This window comes from Dromiciops gliroides, chromosome 4 (genome assembly GCF_019393635.1).
Source record: "Dromiciops gliroides isolate mDroGli1 chromosome 4, mDroGli1.pri, whole genome shotgun sequence".
Lineage (NCBI taxonomy): Eukaryota > Metazoa > Chordata > Mammalia > Microbiotheria > Microbiotheriidae > Dromiciops > Dromiciops gliroides.
In genome coordinates, this window is record NC_057864.1 from 78298900 (window position 1) to 78314843 (window position 15944).

The window sequence follows — 15944 nt, forward strand, 5'->3', positions numbered from 1 at the left end:
GAGTAAGAGAGTTCCCTGCCCTAAGTTCAGTTAGAACCCACGCACCTTGATCAACTTGCATGTCTTTTACTTCTTACTTCCCAAAAATCTATTAAACCTTAAAACTCATACCTTTTACATAGTAAGCATTATTTTTCATTCCTTTACCTTCTCAAATTTTAAGCACCTAATATAACAATCAAAAGCAAAGAATGCCAAGAAGTCAACTTTTCTCAAAGTTGCATTTTGAAAGCTACACAAATCTTCCCAAAAAGTAGATGAAAATCCAAATCCACAATCCAATTCCACAAACATTTGCTAAGCAACACTATACGCTGGCAGACATTGGGTTAGATCTGAGGATACAAAGAAAAAAAGATGAAACAGTTCCTGCCCTCAAGGGGCTAACATAGTGAGAGAGGAGGGATACCAAATGTAAAGCAAAGATAAGCAAATTCAAAAGAAAAAGAATGAATAAAAGGAACACTGTTTATTAAGATATACCCAGGAAATCCAGGGTTTTTAAGAGGTTAAGCCTCAGAAAACAGCAATGATACTGTCACAGGAGTATACTACAGAGATTCTGCAAAGGAGGAGTTAAAAAAGAAATACAGGGAAAAGATCAAAAGCCAGGAACTGAGATATTATACTGCAGCTATGAGGGATGCCAACTACCTGAAGTTTTGCTGGAAATTTCTCTGACAAAAGCAGAGCAACTGGATGATTCATAATTTGCCTTAACAATTTCAAAGAATCATAGAATTTCAAAGTGGGATGGGACCCTAAAGGCCAAATGGCACAACCTATATGTGGACTACAATGGAATCCTTTCTGCAACATACGAGACAAGTAGCCATCCAACCCCCACCTAAAGATTCCCAGCAAAGGGGAATCTACCACTTCCCAAGGTAGCTCAAATATTAGGCAGTTCCTCCTCACATTAGGCCCAAAGTCCCCTCTTTCTGTAGCTTTAACCCTCGTCAATTTTACTTGTAAATAATTTCTTACAATCCAATCTACTACTAAAACAGAAAAAAGTAAGAAACAAAAAAGTAAATATCAAATTCAAACCCTAAGATTACCCAGGTAAGAAAAAGCATCAACGAGTTCAAACTATCACAACAAAGTAGCTAACTTCTGAATTTGCTATTAAAGAAATATTCTTTTCTTCTTGTCATGATCAGAGATAAAAGCATAATCTTTTCTTCAAGTTAACTATACAAAGAAGCCTGACTTGTTTTAATTCTACTGCATACGTGGCAAGTAAACATCCTTATTAGGTTGCTAAACATTCAGACTATTTTTGAAGCAATACTTCCTCCTAACCAAAGTATTCCTAAGTCTGGAAAAAAGAAAAAGGTTATTTAATTTCATCATGATGCAATGTGGATAAAATACATTACTTTTCGGTCAGAAATAAAACAGCTGATTGAAGAGTTCTGTACAAAATTAGACAGCACACATGCCTGATTGGAAGTAATAAATATAGTAGTCCCCACATTCGTTTCTAAATCTACTTGGGGAAGGACTAGGGATGGGACAGGATAAGAAGGTAAACAGCTCTGCTCTGCACCACTGAAACCAGAGTAGGACCAATATTCAGGTTAGGGTTTTTTGGTAGTCTGCACCAAAAGCAACTGAAAGTCTAAGAATTTATTCAATAATAAAGGTAGCAAATAAAAAAGGGAGTTATCAAAAAATGTAAAGCCAATTTAACTTTTACTAACATATTTTGAAATGTTTATATTATGCTAATGTTCCTCCCTGCTCACAAGATCTTAAGGCATTTTAATAGCAAAATTCAATTACAATTTTACAATAACTGCTACTAGGGGCAGCTGGGCTGTGAAATGGATAAAGTACTGGACCTGGAGTCTAGAAGACCTAAAATTCAAATCCAGCCTCAGACATTTATTAATTGTGTGACTGAGGGCAAGTCACTTGACTCAGTTTCCTCATCTGTAAAATGAGATAGAGAAGGAAATGGCAAACCACTCCAGTATATTTGCCCAAAAAACCCCAAAGGGGGCGGGGGGGGGGGGGGTCACAAAAAGTCAGACATGACTAAAATGACTGAACAACAATAGCAATTGGCTATTAACATTTAAGTATAAACATTCAAAACTGTGATACTATATAAGGCCTTCTAAAATAAAATGAGACAATTCATTTAATAATAATAAGATACTTTCTGGTATCAGCTCACCCTTCTTGCTACTACTGATTGAATTTCAAATTTATCTTCTCCCTTTTTACTGCTAGAATTACTATATTACCCTTTTTTTCACCATCCATATTCATTACACAAGCTACATATTACCAGGTGTTCAACACATCAATTTACATATATTAGATACTCTTCCTACATATGACAGGTATCATTCCTTTGAGAGTTATACAGCATGTCATAGTATGTTTCAGCAGTGAGTAGAAACATTTAAATAGAAGGGCAACCAATACCTTCAAATTCTTAAAATTAAATATTTTAGTATAATTTAAAGGAGCTTACTCCAAATGTTTTTAGATATTTCAATGAATCTTAGTATCTCTGAAATGTGTAGATGGTGAGGGGGAAAAAAACCACCTTTTTTCTCACAGTATAAAATAGTTCCCATCACTTCAGCATTCATTTTCTAAATTAAAGGATTAAAGACCAAGTTTTCATAACAATACTGTGGCAAAATTTATCATGGGGTGCTTTCTGCTGAACAGGTGCAAAAGGTAAAAAAATGAAACCGTAATATGCTAAACCAAGAACATAAACCACAGTTTATAAAAACACAAAGCCACTCCAAAAATCATTACTATAAAGATAATTTATATATTAATTAAGTGTATTAAGCTTCTATTCTGACAGAATAGAACTTAAGTTTCTAAGTATAAGACTACCACAAGATGATATTATTTCTCCTGGCAAACACTCCTCTTTTAAATATCTAAACACCCACCCCCTCACCAAAAAAAAAAAAAAAAGGGGGGAAGTCTCAAAAGTCTTATATACTTTTTAAAAGGTTACTTAGATTTTAAGTATGGTAAAAATTCGGTCTACAACAAGAAACAAATGTACTAAAGTTTAACACTTTATACAACAATACACAATGTGTTTCAAATCTAATGAATAAAAAAATTTTAATGGGTTACAGTAGCCCAAAAGATAAACCACGAACTATAGCTGACAGAATTTAAAGTCTAGGAAAAGAAATCAGTAACTACCATAAAAAGATTTTGTTTCCATCATACCTATAATCCAAGTTATTTAAGAACTATATGAGGACTTTACAAAGAAACTATATATACTGAAACTTCCAAATTCCATTTTAATGTTGTAGGTCAGAATATAAGAAAAACTACTTTAAAATGATGCTGCTAGAGAACAATTATCAACACATGTTATAATCAAGTTTTTACATTCGATAGATGGAGGGGTTTCTGAGAACACGATCAGACCCGAGTCCTTCCAAATATCTATTAGAAACTGTCCATTTTTATGGTTATGCTAAGTTGAAATCTAGTGTAATATGTAAGGTAGAGAATTTTAAAACAGTACAAGAGAATGCAAGAGAACACTGTATAATTTTAGGTGGTTTGCTGGCCAAGACTGGGGTACTTTTTATTACTAGCTATGAAAAAAAAGTTAACCAAATAGTCATTTTATAACAAATAACTATAATTATCATGATATTCAACATGTTAATCATTAGAACTATGAGCTTCTAAATCAATTAGGATAGGTCACAACAAATGAAAAATTTAATTTATAAATCTTTTATCTGAGCCTTAGAATAGCCCTGTAAAACAGATGCTATTATTATGCTCATTTAAAGATGAGGAAACAGAACCTGAGAAAGACTGTGCCATGCCTAGGGGTACCAGCTAATAAGTGTAAGAGAGAGGATCTGAATCCAACTTTCCTGACTAGGAGGCTATGAATAGAACCCAGGCTGCAAAAACAGGAAGGTTGAGGTTCAAATCTCACCTCAGATTAGTTATATGACCCCAGGATAAGTCATTAACTCTTCAGTACTCCAGGCTATTAGGAATATATAAACTGCAAGAGTTGGCAATCTGCAAAGGCAAAAACAACTTCCTCAGCCAGCTCCCTACTCCAGTAAAATCACATATCCTGGCATCCTTTCCTCTTCATCCCTTTCCTCATCGCCTCAGATCTTTTAAACAGAATAATAGTTGCTTATTTAAATATTTCCAGTAAAAATTTTAAATATGATGGAAATTCTTTCTACACAGTAAAAGTAGACCAATTAGGTATTTGATAGTATAACTGTAGCATTACCACAACTTCAATCTTGAAATATACAGTGAAGATTATTAAATATCTGCAGTGGATTTAAAAGACAAAGATCTAAGTGGACTGATGCTGAGTGAAGTGAGCAGAACCAGGAGAACACTGTACAAAGTAACAGCAAGTTGTGCCATGTTCAACTGTGATAGACTTAGCTCTTCTCAGCAATATAAAGATCCAAAGATAATTGCAAAGGACTCATGAAGGAAAATACTCTCCACATCCAGAAAAAAATAAATGGGGGGGGGGGCAGCAGCCAGGTGGCTCAGTAGATAAAGCACTGGCCCTGGATTGAGGAGGACCTGAGTTCAAATCCAGCCTCAGACACTTGACACTTACTAGCTGTGTGACCCTGGGCAAGTCACTTAACCCTCACTGCCCCGCCCAAAAAAAAAAAGAACTATAGAATCCGAATGCAGATTGAACCATACTATTTCTATTTTTTTGTTTGGGGTTTTTTTTCTTTTTTGATGGTTTCCCCTTTTGATCTGATTCTTCATTCACAACATGACTACACTGAAATATGTTTAATGTGATTATACATACATAACCTATGTCAGACTGCTTTCTGTCTTGGGGAGGGGGAAGAGAAAGGAGGGAGAAAATTTGGAACTCAAAATCTCATAAAAACAAATGTTGAAAACTATCTTTACATGTAACTAGAAAAAAAATACTATTAATATTGAAAAAAGGGGGGGGGGACAAAGATCCGTCCATAGTTACCATGACCTGTTTTTGTGTGATTAATTATGGAAGTGATTATCCAGTATGGTTCTTAAATATCCATGACACCAAAAAAGATAAAACATGCCTCCAGACTGGGTCATCTTAACAAAAAACAAAAACAAACAAGGAAGCAAAAAAAAAAAAGGTTAAATATTACTTTGCTCTATAGGACAAACTGTTAACTATATTCAACACTGTACTCAGACACATATCCTAATAAAGGCTTGCTTTGCCAAAACACATCATATTTCATAGTAGTTCTCAAGTCTAGCAAAAAACATCAATAAAACAAACAAAACCTCTCTCTCAGAATCACTGTGGATTTTGGGGAGCACTGGGGATGGGAAATGAATGACCATTCTAGCTTATTTAAACTGTAATTAGTTGCTGAAATAAATGTTCTAAAGTTATATCAGTTTGTTGGTTGAATGTAAGCAAGAGAAGCACTTGAAGTGGCTAACCAGAGTTGTGACAAAACTATAACACCTAGAACAGTGTCTTAGAGAGTTAGAAGAAGCTTTAATTATTCTGTAATCCAATGCCCTAATTTTACAGATGAGGAAACTGAGGCTTAAAGAGGTTAGGTTAATTTATCCAGGCTCACACATGGAGTAAACAATAAAGACAGGTTTCAAACCCAAGCCCACTTTTTGAAATCTAGTGCTATGCTTTTTGTCAACCTAGGTAATCAGCTACAAATTGCCTATGATAAATATAGGGGGAAATCAAAGACTGATTACACGCTCAAGAAATTACTTTAAAGCTGTTCACTGTTAAAATATGCCTCTTCTTTGCCTAACCAAATTATTGTTCATTATCACATAGCAAAAGATATTTACTGAGCACCGAATGCATACCCCCTCAGAGAGTTAATTATCTGGGGAGCAAGACAGGTGAAAAATGTCCAAATATATTTAAATATATAGACACAAAACCTATATACACAAGCACATTCAAACAGATACACAATCATACTTTGGTTAATGTTTAGATAACAAAGGATCAAGAGAAGTAATTAAGAAGTCTTAAATCAAAATCAACCTAAATCAACTCTCTGGTGGGGCAGTATGGTATCACACCCAATTCTTTTTCCAAAAGCACATGTATATATTTTAAAGATGATAAATGTACAAGCAAATTAATCCTTCACAATGCAAAGGAACAAAAAACTAGAAGTATTCCCAAGGATAAATCTGGATGAGATAGCAGACTACCTCTCCCCAGTTATATTAATAATTGACTTTTTTTTCAATCTCAAGATTTTTGAAAGTCAATGCAAATAGTTGCCACTGAAAAAGAATATCACCTTCAATCATTACTAACAAAACAAATACATTTAGAAAGACAATAAAATGTGCTAGACTCCACTAATGACGGTAATTTAGACTGGGGCCGGTCTAATGTTTGACCAAATTAAGTTGGTTATATAAGAAGTTGTGTAATTTTTTTTTAAGTAACTACATTTTCAGTACTTTAGAAATATAATTTAGACAATGTTCAATACATAATTAGCTATAAATTATTCTTACCTAGTCGTAAAAAGATTCCCTAAAGAGTTCTAAGGAACGCTATACTCTGTTAGTCTATTTTAAGTTATTGTGTACATGAAAATAAAATTCTTTAAATGTTCTATAACTCAGCCTTATCATGAACACAAACCATTTTCCTCCCAACCAGCTCATATTTACAAAATATGTGAAAACAAGTATTTCACTTACCATATAATTACCATAAGCATGATCAAACATTTCCAGCACTTGATTCCTGTTTTAAAAAAGCACAAAATGTAGGGGAATAGTAAGTATCTAGTTTAAAATGTATTTTATATTAAAAAATCTCTTTCAGAAAGTTACCAGAAATTATACTATTACCTAATAAACAAACAAAATAGAAGTTTAATTTACCTATAGGGGAAATAAACAAAGACAGGCAAAAATAAAACAGGCAGTATTTTGCTACAATCAAATCACTAAACAGTCCAACAAAATATTGTTTCTGGGAATACATTTCATAAAATCATAGAGTTTTGGTGCCCAAAGGAGAATAAGCAATTATCTGGCTCAGTTTTTCCAAATGTATGTTGTACCAAACTCTGGTGTTTCACACAATGTGGGTAAAGGATCTAGAGGAAAATATAGATCCTATTAACATAAAATTATGTGCATAGGTTTAAAATACATTATCTTGGATTTCTGGTTGCTATTTTGTTTGTTTTTTGTTTTTAATTTCCCCATCGTCCCATTTGTCCCAGGGGTATTCCATTCTCTGAAATAAGCATTTATGGGTTCTGTCAAAATACATCAAAAGCCTAAAAGTGTTCAGTGATTCAGTTAGTTTAGGAAATGCTGCTCTAGTCTATACTTCATTTTCTATGGAAAAAGAAACCACAACCCTGATCTGGCTTGCTCAATGTCACAAAAATTCCTGATATTCTGATTCGTCATCCAATGCCTTCCTCGTGCCACCTATCGTTTCTGAAAATTTTATTACTCTGATAACAAAACAAAGCAATTGTGCCACCTGTCTGTCACCCAGGAAGGAAAAAATACTAGTAGAAGAAAAAGTACCTATTAGCACTATTACATACACTTTTTTGGTTGAGGGACAGAGACAGAAAAAAAAGATGCACTTAAAAAATTGCAGGTACTATTTCTTGCTTAATTCCAATTTTCCTATAAAAAGGTAAGTAATTTTAAAGGAATACCAGCGCATGTTACTATTAACACTCTAGCTTCTCTCCAATATTAATGTAATTGTCTAATACTTAAAGATGCAATTGTGTGTGTGCGTGTGTGTGTGTGTGTGTGTGTGTGTGTGTGAGAGAGTGAGTAAGTGAGTGAGAGAGAGAGAGAAAGAGAGACACCACATTTTCAAGCAATTCATTATATGGGTCTACTCTTTCTAAATAGCTGTTAGATCATGTGAGAAATGTTATATTCACCTCTAAAATAAAATTCAGCTATTGAAGAGATTTATGTTTTGTCTTAAAAAAAAAATCCAGTAGGTTGATGGCAGAATAAAGAATACCAAAATTTCTATATTTTACTTACCTCATTACTAAAGGCACCTGTCTTCTTGCTATTATTTACATTTGATAGGTGTAACATTTTCTATAACTTTTTAATGACATTGAATATATTTATAACCATCACATTAAATGATTACTTCCTCTCCTGTCAGTCTCTTCTAAACCATCACTGATCTAGCCTCTAACCCAATCAACTGGAACTGTCCTCTCCAATATTAATGATCTTTTAATTGCCAAATGTAAAGCCTTTTCTCAATCCTCATTCCTCCTGACACTTCTGCTAACACCTTTTCCTCCTGGAAAAGACTTCATGGCATATTGTTCTCTTTGGGTTCTCTTTATACTCATCCAACCACTTTTCCTTGGTCCCCGTTGAAGTTTCTTCACCCACGTGCCAGTCGCTAATTTTAAGTATCTCACAAAGCTCTGTCCTTTTTTCCTCTCTCTACTTTTTAGATTGGTGATCTCATCAGTGGCTATGATGAGTTCAACTATCAACTTTCTGGAGATGATTCCTAGATCTTTATATATCCAGTCCTGGTTTCTCTTCTGAGCTCTGGGCCCACATCTATCTCAAAAGGGATGTTCTGAAAGCATTTCAAACTCAACATTTCCAATACAGAAAATATTATCTTTTCCCCCAAACCCTTGCTTTTTCCCAGCTTCCCCATTACTATTGAGGGCACCAGCATATTATCCTTCTAATCACCCAGGCTCACAATACCAGTGTCATCCTCAACTCCTCACTCTCAACCTGCTGAATCTGTTGCCAAATCTTTTTCACCTTCTACCTTTACATTTTGTCTATTATGTCTCTTCTGCATTCACACAACCACAACCCTGGAACAGGCCCTCCTATTACTTCTTGCTTAGTCTATTGGAATAGCCTTCCAACTGGTCTCCCTGCTCTACAAGTCTCTACTGACTCCAATCTATCCTCCGCTTAATTTGCCACATTATTTCTTAAACCTAGATCTGACCATGTGAACATCCCTCTCTCCCTCAAGGTGCTCCAGTGATTCCCTATTTTCCTCCAGGCTCAAATATATACTCCTTTTGTTTAACATTTAAAGCTCTTCATATCTTGGCCTTTCGCTCTCATTCACAAATTCTACATTCCAGCAACACTAACCTAACTGCAATTCCTCAAACAAATTATTCTTTCTCCTTGTCTGTCACTAGCCATCCCTCAAGCCTGGAATGCTCTACTCCATCAGTTGGGTCTTTTATCCTGGCTTCAAAAATCAGCTCGAAGTCTGAAATTGGAAATCTCATGGAAACAGATGTTGAAAACTATCTCTACATGTGATTGGAAAATAACAAAATACTTTTATTAAAAAAAAATCAGCTCAAATCTCACTTATTCCAAGAGGCTGTTCCCAGTCCCCTTATGTTAAATTACTCCCCCCCCCCTTAGAATGCCTTCTACCTACTCCATATAGACTTTGTTATCTACCTAATTGTTTACATGATGTTCTCCCCCATCAGAACATAAGTATGATGAGGACAGGTACTGTCTTTTTTGCCTTTCTTTATAACCTCTTAGCACAGTGCAGAACATTAATCACTTAATAAATTCTTATAGACTAGACTTATCCCTAGAAAACATTTCTAGTTAAAATAACCACCTTCAAAGGTATGCAGAATAGCTAATGGAAAGGGCCAGATAGATTTTTTTCCTTTACATTGTACTGACATCAAATTAAGTTCCCATTTCAGATCCTTAGCTATTGGTAATGATAAAATTAGCAGACCAAAAAATTCTGATTTACAGATTAGGCTACAATGACAACCATAATCATTTTTTATCTGTGAGAACAAACTCAATCTTGAGTTCACTGGAAGTTAAACAAAGGAAACAATTTCAATATTCACCAAGTACTCCCTGATACAAAAAAAAAAATCTCACTGACACTTTGGGATCATTCATAAACTTTGTGTTATAGTTTGTTTAATAGAAAATGGATACCCTTTAAAATTAAGTAAATTAGGTAAACTTTTCTATAATCCCTTATTATACTGTTGATCAGGATCACTCATCTTACAAGAACCTCAGATACCAAATTGCTTATAATCACTGACACCATGAAAGGAATATAGAAACTTCCTTTTCTCAACACAATCAACAAAAAAATTGCTAAAAATCGGTCAACTAATACCATTTCCAGCAATTGGTAATAGGTAGTATTTAATAGCTTCAAGCTTCTCCCTGAAACAAAAGACCCTTTTTAAAAATATTTTATTTGTGGGGCAATGAGGGTTAAGTGACTTGCCATGGGTCACACAGCTACTAAGTGTCAAGTGTCTGAGTTTGAACTTAGGTCCTCCTGAATCCAGGGCCGGTGCTTTATCCACTGGGCCACCTAATTGCCCCTCTCCTCTTTTTCATAATAACATTATATCACATTCTCCAAAGAATTCAAGGTAAAGGTCACCCAAAATGCAATGGAAAGGTGGTGAGCATGAGTAAACTGCAAAACATTAATAAGGAAGAAATATGCAGGAGATAAAAAGAGTCATCAGAAAGATGAATGAATGGGAAAGATGGGCCAGTCACAGGAAGAGTGAAGGGTGTGAATGATATCTACTGGACAACTCCAAAATATCAAGAGTTCTAGAGAAAGTTCCCATCTTCCCTGTGGAAAATTTACAAGAAAAACAGACAGGAGTCTGTTACAACCTTTTGGGAAGGGAAGGGAGGTAGGCAGAACAAGTGAGAAGGTGAAAGAGACACAAGGAGATCACAGATCCATTGAAGTATAAAAATTCATAATATCAAATAATTTTAGAACTGGCAAAGACCTTTCTATCTTTACATACTCAGATCAAGGGAAGCTCAGTGATTCTATAAGATCATATGATCGGGGGCAGCTAGGTGGCACAGTGGATAAAGCACTGGTCCTGGATTCAGGAGGACCTGAATTCAAATGCAGCCTCAGACACTTGACACTTACTAGCTGTGTGAGCCTGGGCAAGTCACTTAACCCCCATTGCCCCGCCAAAAAAAAAAAAAAATCAGATAATCATAGATTTAGAGCTGAAAGGTGCTGTAAAGGTCATATCGAGTCCAAACCCCTCCTTTTACAGATAAGGAGAAGTGCCCAGATAAGTTAAGTGACTTGCAAGGCCACAGAAGGCACTGAGTGACAAATCCTACATCAGATTTGATACCAGGTCCTCTGACTCCAAAAACTGCTTTTTCCACAGTATAATGCTACTTCCCAAGGTCATACAGCTAATCATTAGCTAAGTCAGGACTACAACCCAGGTACCCTAACTTGTAATTCAGTGCTTCCCCCCACCCCACTTATGCAAATTTAAATTCTTATAATCTAAAAATATTTTAAAATAAACTTTCTGTGTTGGCATTTCACTTGCCTAATTCAACTACAAAGATAGAGAAGATTTACACTTCTGTTAATGTCAATGAAAAGATGACATTTAGACAGGTGTGTTCCAAGGAGTCTACATATGAAGAGATGAATAATTGCATTTAACACAAATCTATGAACTGCAGTAACTTTTCAAAGTAATGTTCATAATGATTCATGTCTATCATCTGGACTTAAGATGAACATTTTTTTTCTTGAAAGATATATCCTAGTCTACACAATATTACTGCTAAAGAAACAAAACAAAGTGAGCCTCAGGGATAATTCAGTTTCCTGAAAATCCCCAAAGAATTAAGTTATGCAGTGTTTGTATGCTACACAAGATAAGGCAATCTGAATTAACAGTACAACACTAAACTGACGTAACTTGGATTTCTTAAGGAATTACAAAACTTGAGGTGAAACAACAAAAACGTTTAGTATTATAACACTGACAAGGCTCCAGGTTTGAAGGATTCCACACTTGAAGAATGTTATTTAAATCATCAGACCAAAGAAAAAGAAAGAAGCTTTATCTAAACATTTTTGAAATGAAAAGTCTTACTTGTGGAAAGCATAAAAGTGACCCAATAAGACTTGTGCTAAGGTGGGAGGATAAAGAATCTCTATGCTCTAAAAGCAACGGGGTCTTCAGACTTCCAAACTGCCCAACTACCACACGTCCAGAGACATCCATTTAGCTGCTACAGCTTCTCGGGGAGTATTTGTGCAAGGCTGATGGCCGGAGGGGAAGGCGGCTGAGGGGGTGCAATCCATCAGGTGCACATGAAGGCTACTCCTGCCCGAGGGTTTATTCCAGGTTTCCCGCTTTCGTGGATAACAGCACAGACCGGCTGGACCGCGGACACGGGCGGTGAGGACAGCGTGCGGCATGTCCCCTAACAGGTGCCAACAGGATTCCCCTACCTGGAGACGGGCAGCGTTTCGCACCTTAAGAACTTCTGCCCGGAAGGGCGCCAGCTCCCAGGCTAAAGCCGGCTGATGGCTGGCTCCAGGGGTGCAAATGTCCCCGCTGCCCCGGGGGGTCCGGCCAGAGACCCCACACTGCTCCCCGTCCCCGGGGAGCCCTCCCCCACCCCACCCCACTGCTCTTCAAGAGTCCCTGCTGCCACCTGAGCCTTCGCCGCCTCCCCCACACCCGCCAGCTGACCCAGGCGACGCCCCGGGGCCCCGGCCGCCGCGACCCCCAAAGGGTCCCAGAGACTCCCGAGGACGGGCGTTCACGGCCCCCAGGGCGGAGCCTTACCCGAGCCTCTGCTTCTCCTCCTTACTCATGGGTGCGGCCCCGGCCGCCAGCACGGAGGCGGAGGAGACCAGGCAAAGGGCGGCCGTGGCCACCAGGCTCCATCCCGCCCGCCAGGCGGCAGGGGACCCGCAGCCCGGACCGCCGCCTTCGCCGCCGCCGCCGGCTCCGCTCATGGCCCGGCCGGCCGGTCCCGCGCACGCGCAGCAGCTACACCCGGCCGAGGGGACACATCGCTAGGCTGGGGGTTGGGGGAGGACCTGGGAGAGCCGGGCCTTGGAATCGCCGGGAAGGGCGGATGCGAAGAAAACCGGGCGCGCGCTGGACACCGAGCTGTTTCCCTAAGCCAGCGGAGCCGGTCGCCCAGCGCCAGCGCCGCCGCCCTCCACTCTCAACAGCCCCAGGAACCCCTCCCCCAGCTTTCCGGTGGCGTAGTCTAGGAAACCGCCTTCCCCAACGCTACTTCCGGGTAGGGCCCAATGACGCTCAGCCGAAGGGCCAATAGGGATCCGGCACGGAGGGGGGCCGGAGGAGAGCCGGCTTCGCCGGGGCTAGTGAAACGTGGACAAAAGGCGGGATCGGGGAGGGGCTTCCCTCTTCCAGCCTGACTAAATCCGCAAACTAGGGGCCGGATGGCGTGAAACTATTTGCGTGAGAACCACAGGTCCCAGAATGCACTTCTTTCTTAACCCCACCCTCTTTTCGACCCCTCCAACCCCCCACTTAGTTCCTCCCTCCTTTACCTCCATCGGGGAAACAGCCTGGCAAGTGTTTCTTGCAGCGGTGGTGCGCGTTGCTCTCTGGGATGTGTAGTCTGGCCGTGGAGGCACTGACAAGTCGGCCAACATCTGTTGTGTCAGCCTTCTACGCTCTGTCACCTACTGCGCCGCGGGGCTCGCTGGGGTTCTGGGAGATATTTGTTTTTTTCTGCCTCCCGTGACTCTGACGAGTCACTAGTTCACCGAACAGACATTCAGTGTCTCTAAATCCAACGAAAGATACCATAAAGTAAAAAACACGTCTTTTGCCCCGAAAGTGCTTGCGATCTATTCGAGAGAGTAACACATAAACACATGAAAATTTTAGCAGTAGCTTAGGAATTAAATAATAGGTCCGATCCTCTGGTTCCAATCCTCTCCCTGAAGCTTACTAGATATGTGACTTTGGGTTGGTTAATTTCCCTCTCTGGGCCTGTTTCTTTCCATGGATCAAGAGAGGGATGTGAAGTAGATTACCTCTAACTTCCCTTGTATCTCTAAATCTTTCATTCTAAGAGAAGTACATAATTAAGTAGGATGATATCCAAGATTCATTCTAGTTGTAAAATTATATGATTTTATACATAGTTATAGTTTACATTTTCATATTATAATAGATGGAATTTTATTTTTATGTTGGGAAATATTTGTTTTATATTTCTAATTTTATATATGCAATACATATATAACATATCTGCATATATGTGTGGAAAGCAGTGGCTACTGTTTAAAATTCTTTGCCTGGCATTCAAAATGGTCTACAATTTATCACTACCCTGCCTTTTTAGCTTTTTCCTCATACTACTTTTCTCCACCATCTAGTGCTCTCTACCCCTTAAAGACTCTCCTGTGTTTTATTTTCTCTGACTCACAGCATATCCTGCTTTCTGATCTGTGCCTTTGCTTGTTCCCATTGCCTATAATGTCTTCCACTTTGCTAGTTGAATTGTTACCCATTCTTTAAAATCCCACTCACATTCTACCACCTCCCTGATACATATTTGCCATTTTCACCCTGTGAGGGGTGTGAAGGATACCTAATGGACAACTCTAGGATGTGGAGACTACTAGAGAAAGTTCCTATCCTCCCTAAGAAGAATTTACAGGAAAATATGGATGGACAAATTACGCTGGATGAGAAGGTGAAGTTTGGGGGAAGGGGGGGCAACAGTGTCAAGGGATGAGAAGGACACAAGGAGATCACAGATCCATTGAAGTATGAAAAAACTCATAACATACAGTCATAGAATTTTAGAAATGGCAGGGGTCTTTCCATATGCCTGGCCATAGGACACCCCACATATGTCCACCTTGGCACTGAAGATGTATGTTTCTTTGACAGAGTGTACTCTAGGCTTAAGGAGGAAACATTTTATGGCTATTTTTTTTACTATGCTATTTTAATAAATGCCTTGATTTGAATTGCATTCTATGGCTAATGAAAATATGTATCAGTAGATGCTCCAGAGCTATGATTTAGACTGAATGGGAACCCAGTGGAAAACCTGCAACCTGGGGTGCCCTTCTCTAAAGGACCTAGTGAATTAGAGAGTACTCCCAGGTGCCACCCTTATCTGAATACACATAAAGCACACACCCAAAATCCTTCAAGGCTGGTACCTCCCCAACCACTGACACAATTTAGTAGATCCTTTGTTGTTCCATCTTTTTTTTTTTTTTTGCAAAGATACCAGAGTAGTTTGCTATTTCCTTCTCCAGCTCATTTTACAGATGAGGAAAATGAGGCAAACAGGGTGAAGTGACTTTCCCAGGGTCACACAGCTCATAGGTGTCAGAGGTCAGATTTTAACTCAGGAAAATGAGTCATCCTGATTCCAAGCCCAGGGCTCTATCCACTGCACTACCTAGCTGTCCAGTAAATCCTTAAAGACAGCTAGTTTAATTAAATTGAATGACAGCATCCCCCTCTTATTTATTCAGAATAATTGATAGCATTACTACTCAGTGTTTAGAGGCCTGCCAACTCTAGATTCTCTTTGGCAAAATTAAAAGATCAAGGTAGCCAAATAAACACCTAGGGGTGAGGGTTGGGCGGAGATAAGGGCTTCCTAGTGAAGAGGGTAAACCCAAATCCAGTCTATCAGTATTTTAAAAATAGAGACCAGAAAATTAGCTAGTGACTTTCAACTTCACTGAAATACAATCAACTCAATTATTTGTGGACAGATAATCCAATTAGTGGATTAACTGTCTCCAATAGCCCAGACTTTTTTACCTCCTTCCTATCTCATCCCCCTAACACTGATCCAAGCCAGCAGAACTGGTCATTAAAAAACTCCTTCATTTTTTTAGGAGTGTGGGGGGTGGGATACCAGAGAGGGGAAAAAGCAGAATTTTTAAATTGTGGAAAGTATTTTTTCATTTTGTTTCATGATTCAATCTTATTTTTAGAAATTATGAGATTACAATAAATTCTCTTTGATGCACTTGATGGAAAAGGGGGAAGGAAGGAGGGTGGAATTGTCTTTTCCCTCTCATTAAGTTTATCTTTAGCCAT

General features: G+C 38.5%; 1 protein-coding gene across 7 annotated transcripts in view; it reads right to left on the reverse strand.

Annotated features, from left to right (window-relative positions):
* EDEM3 (ER degradation enhancing alpha-mannosidase like protein 3) overlaps positions 1–13086 on the reverse strand; it is a 62613-nt gene extending 49527 nt beyond the window's left edge. For all 7 annotated transcript variants that reach the window (XM_044001282.1, XM_044001283.1, XM_044001278.1 and 4 more), the window contains exons 1-2: positions 12672–13086; positions 6724–6769 (exon numbers count right to left, since the gene is read on the reverse strand). In XM_044001282.1, the coding sequence (XP_043857217.1) occupies positions 6724–6769; positions 12672–12844 (219 nt within the window). In that variant the 5' untranslated portion in view covers positions 12845–13086. The remainder of the gene's footprint in view (positions 1–6723; positions 6770–12671) is intronic.
* Between the last annotated feature and the right edge of the window lie 2858 nt (positions 13087–15944).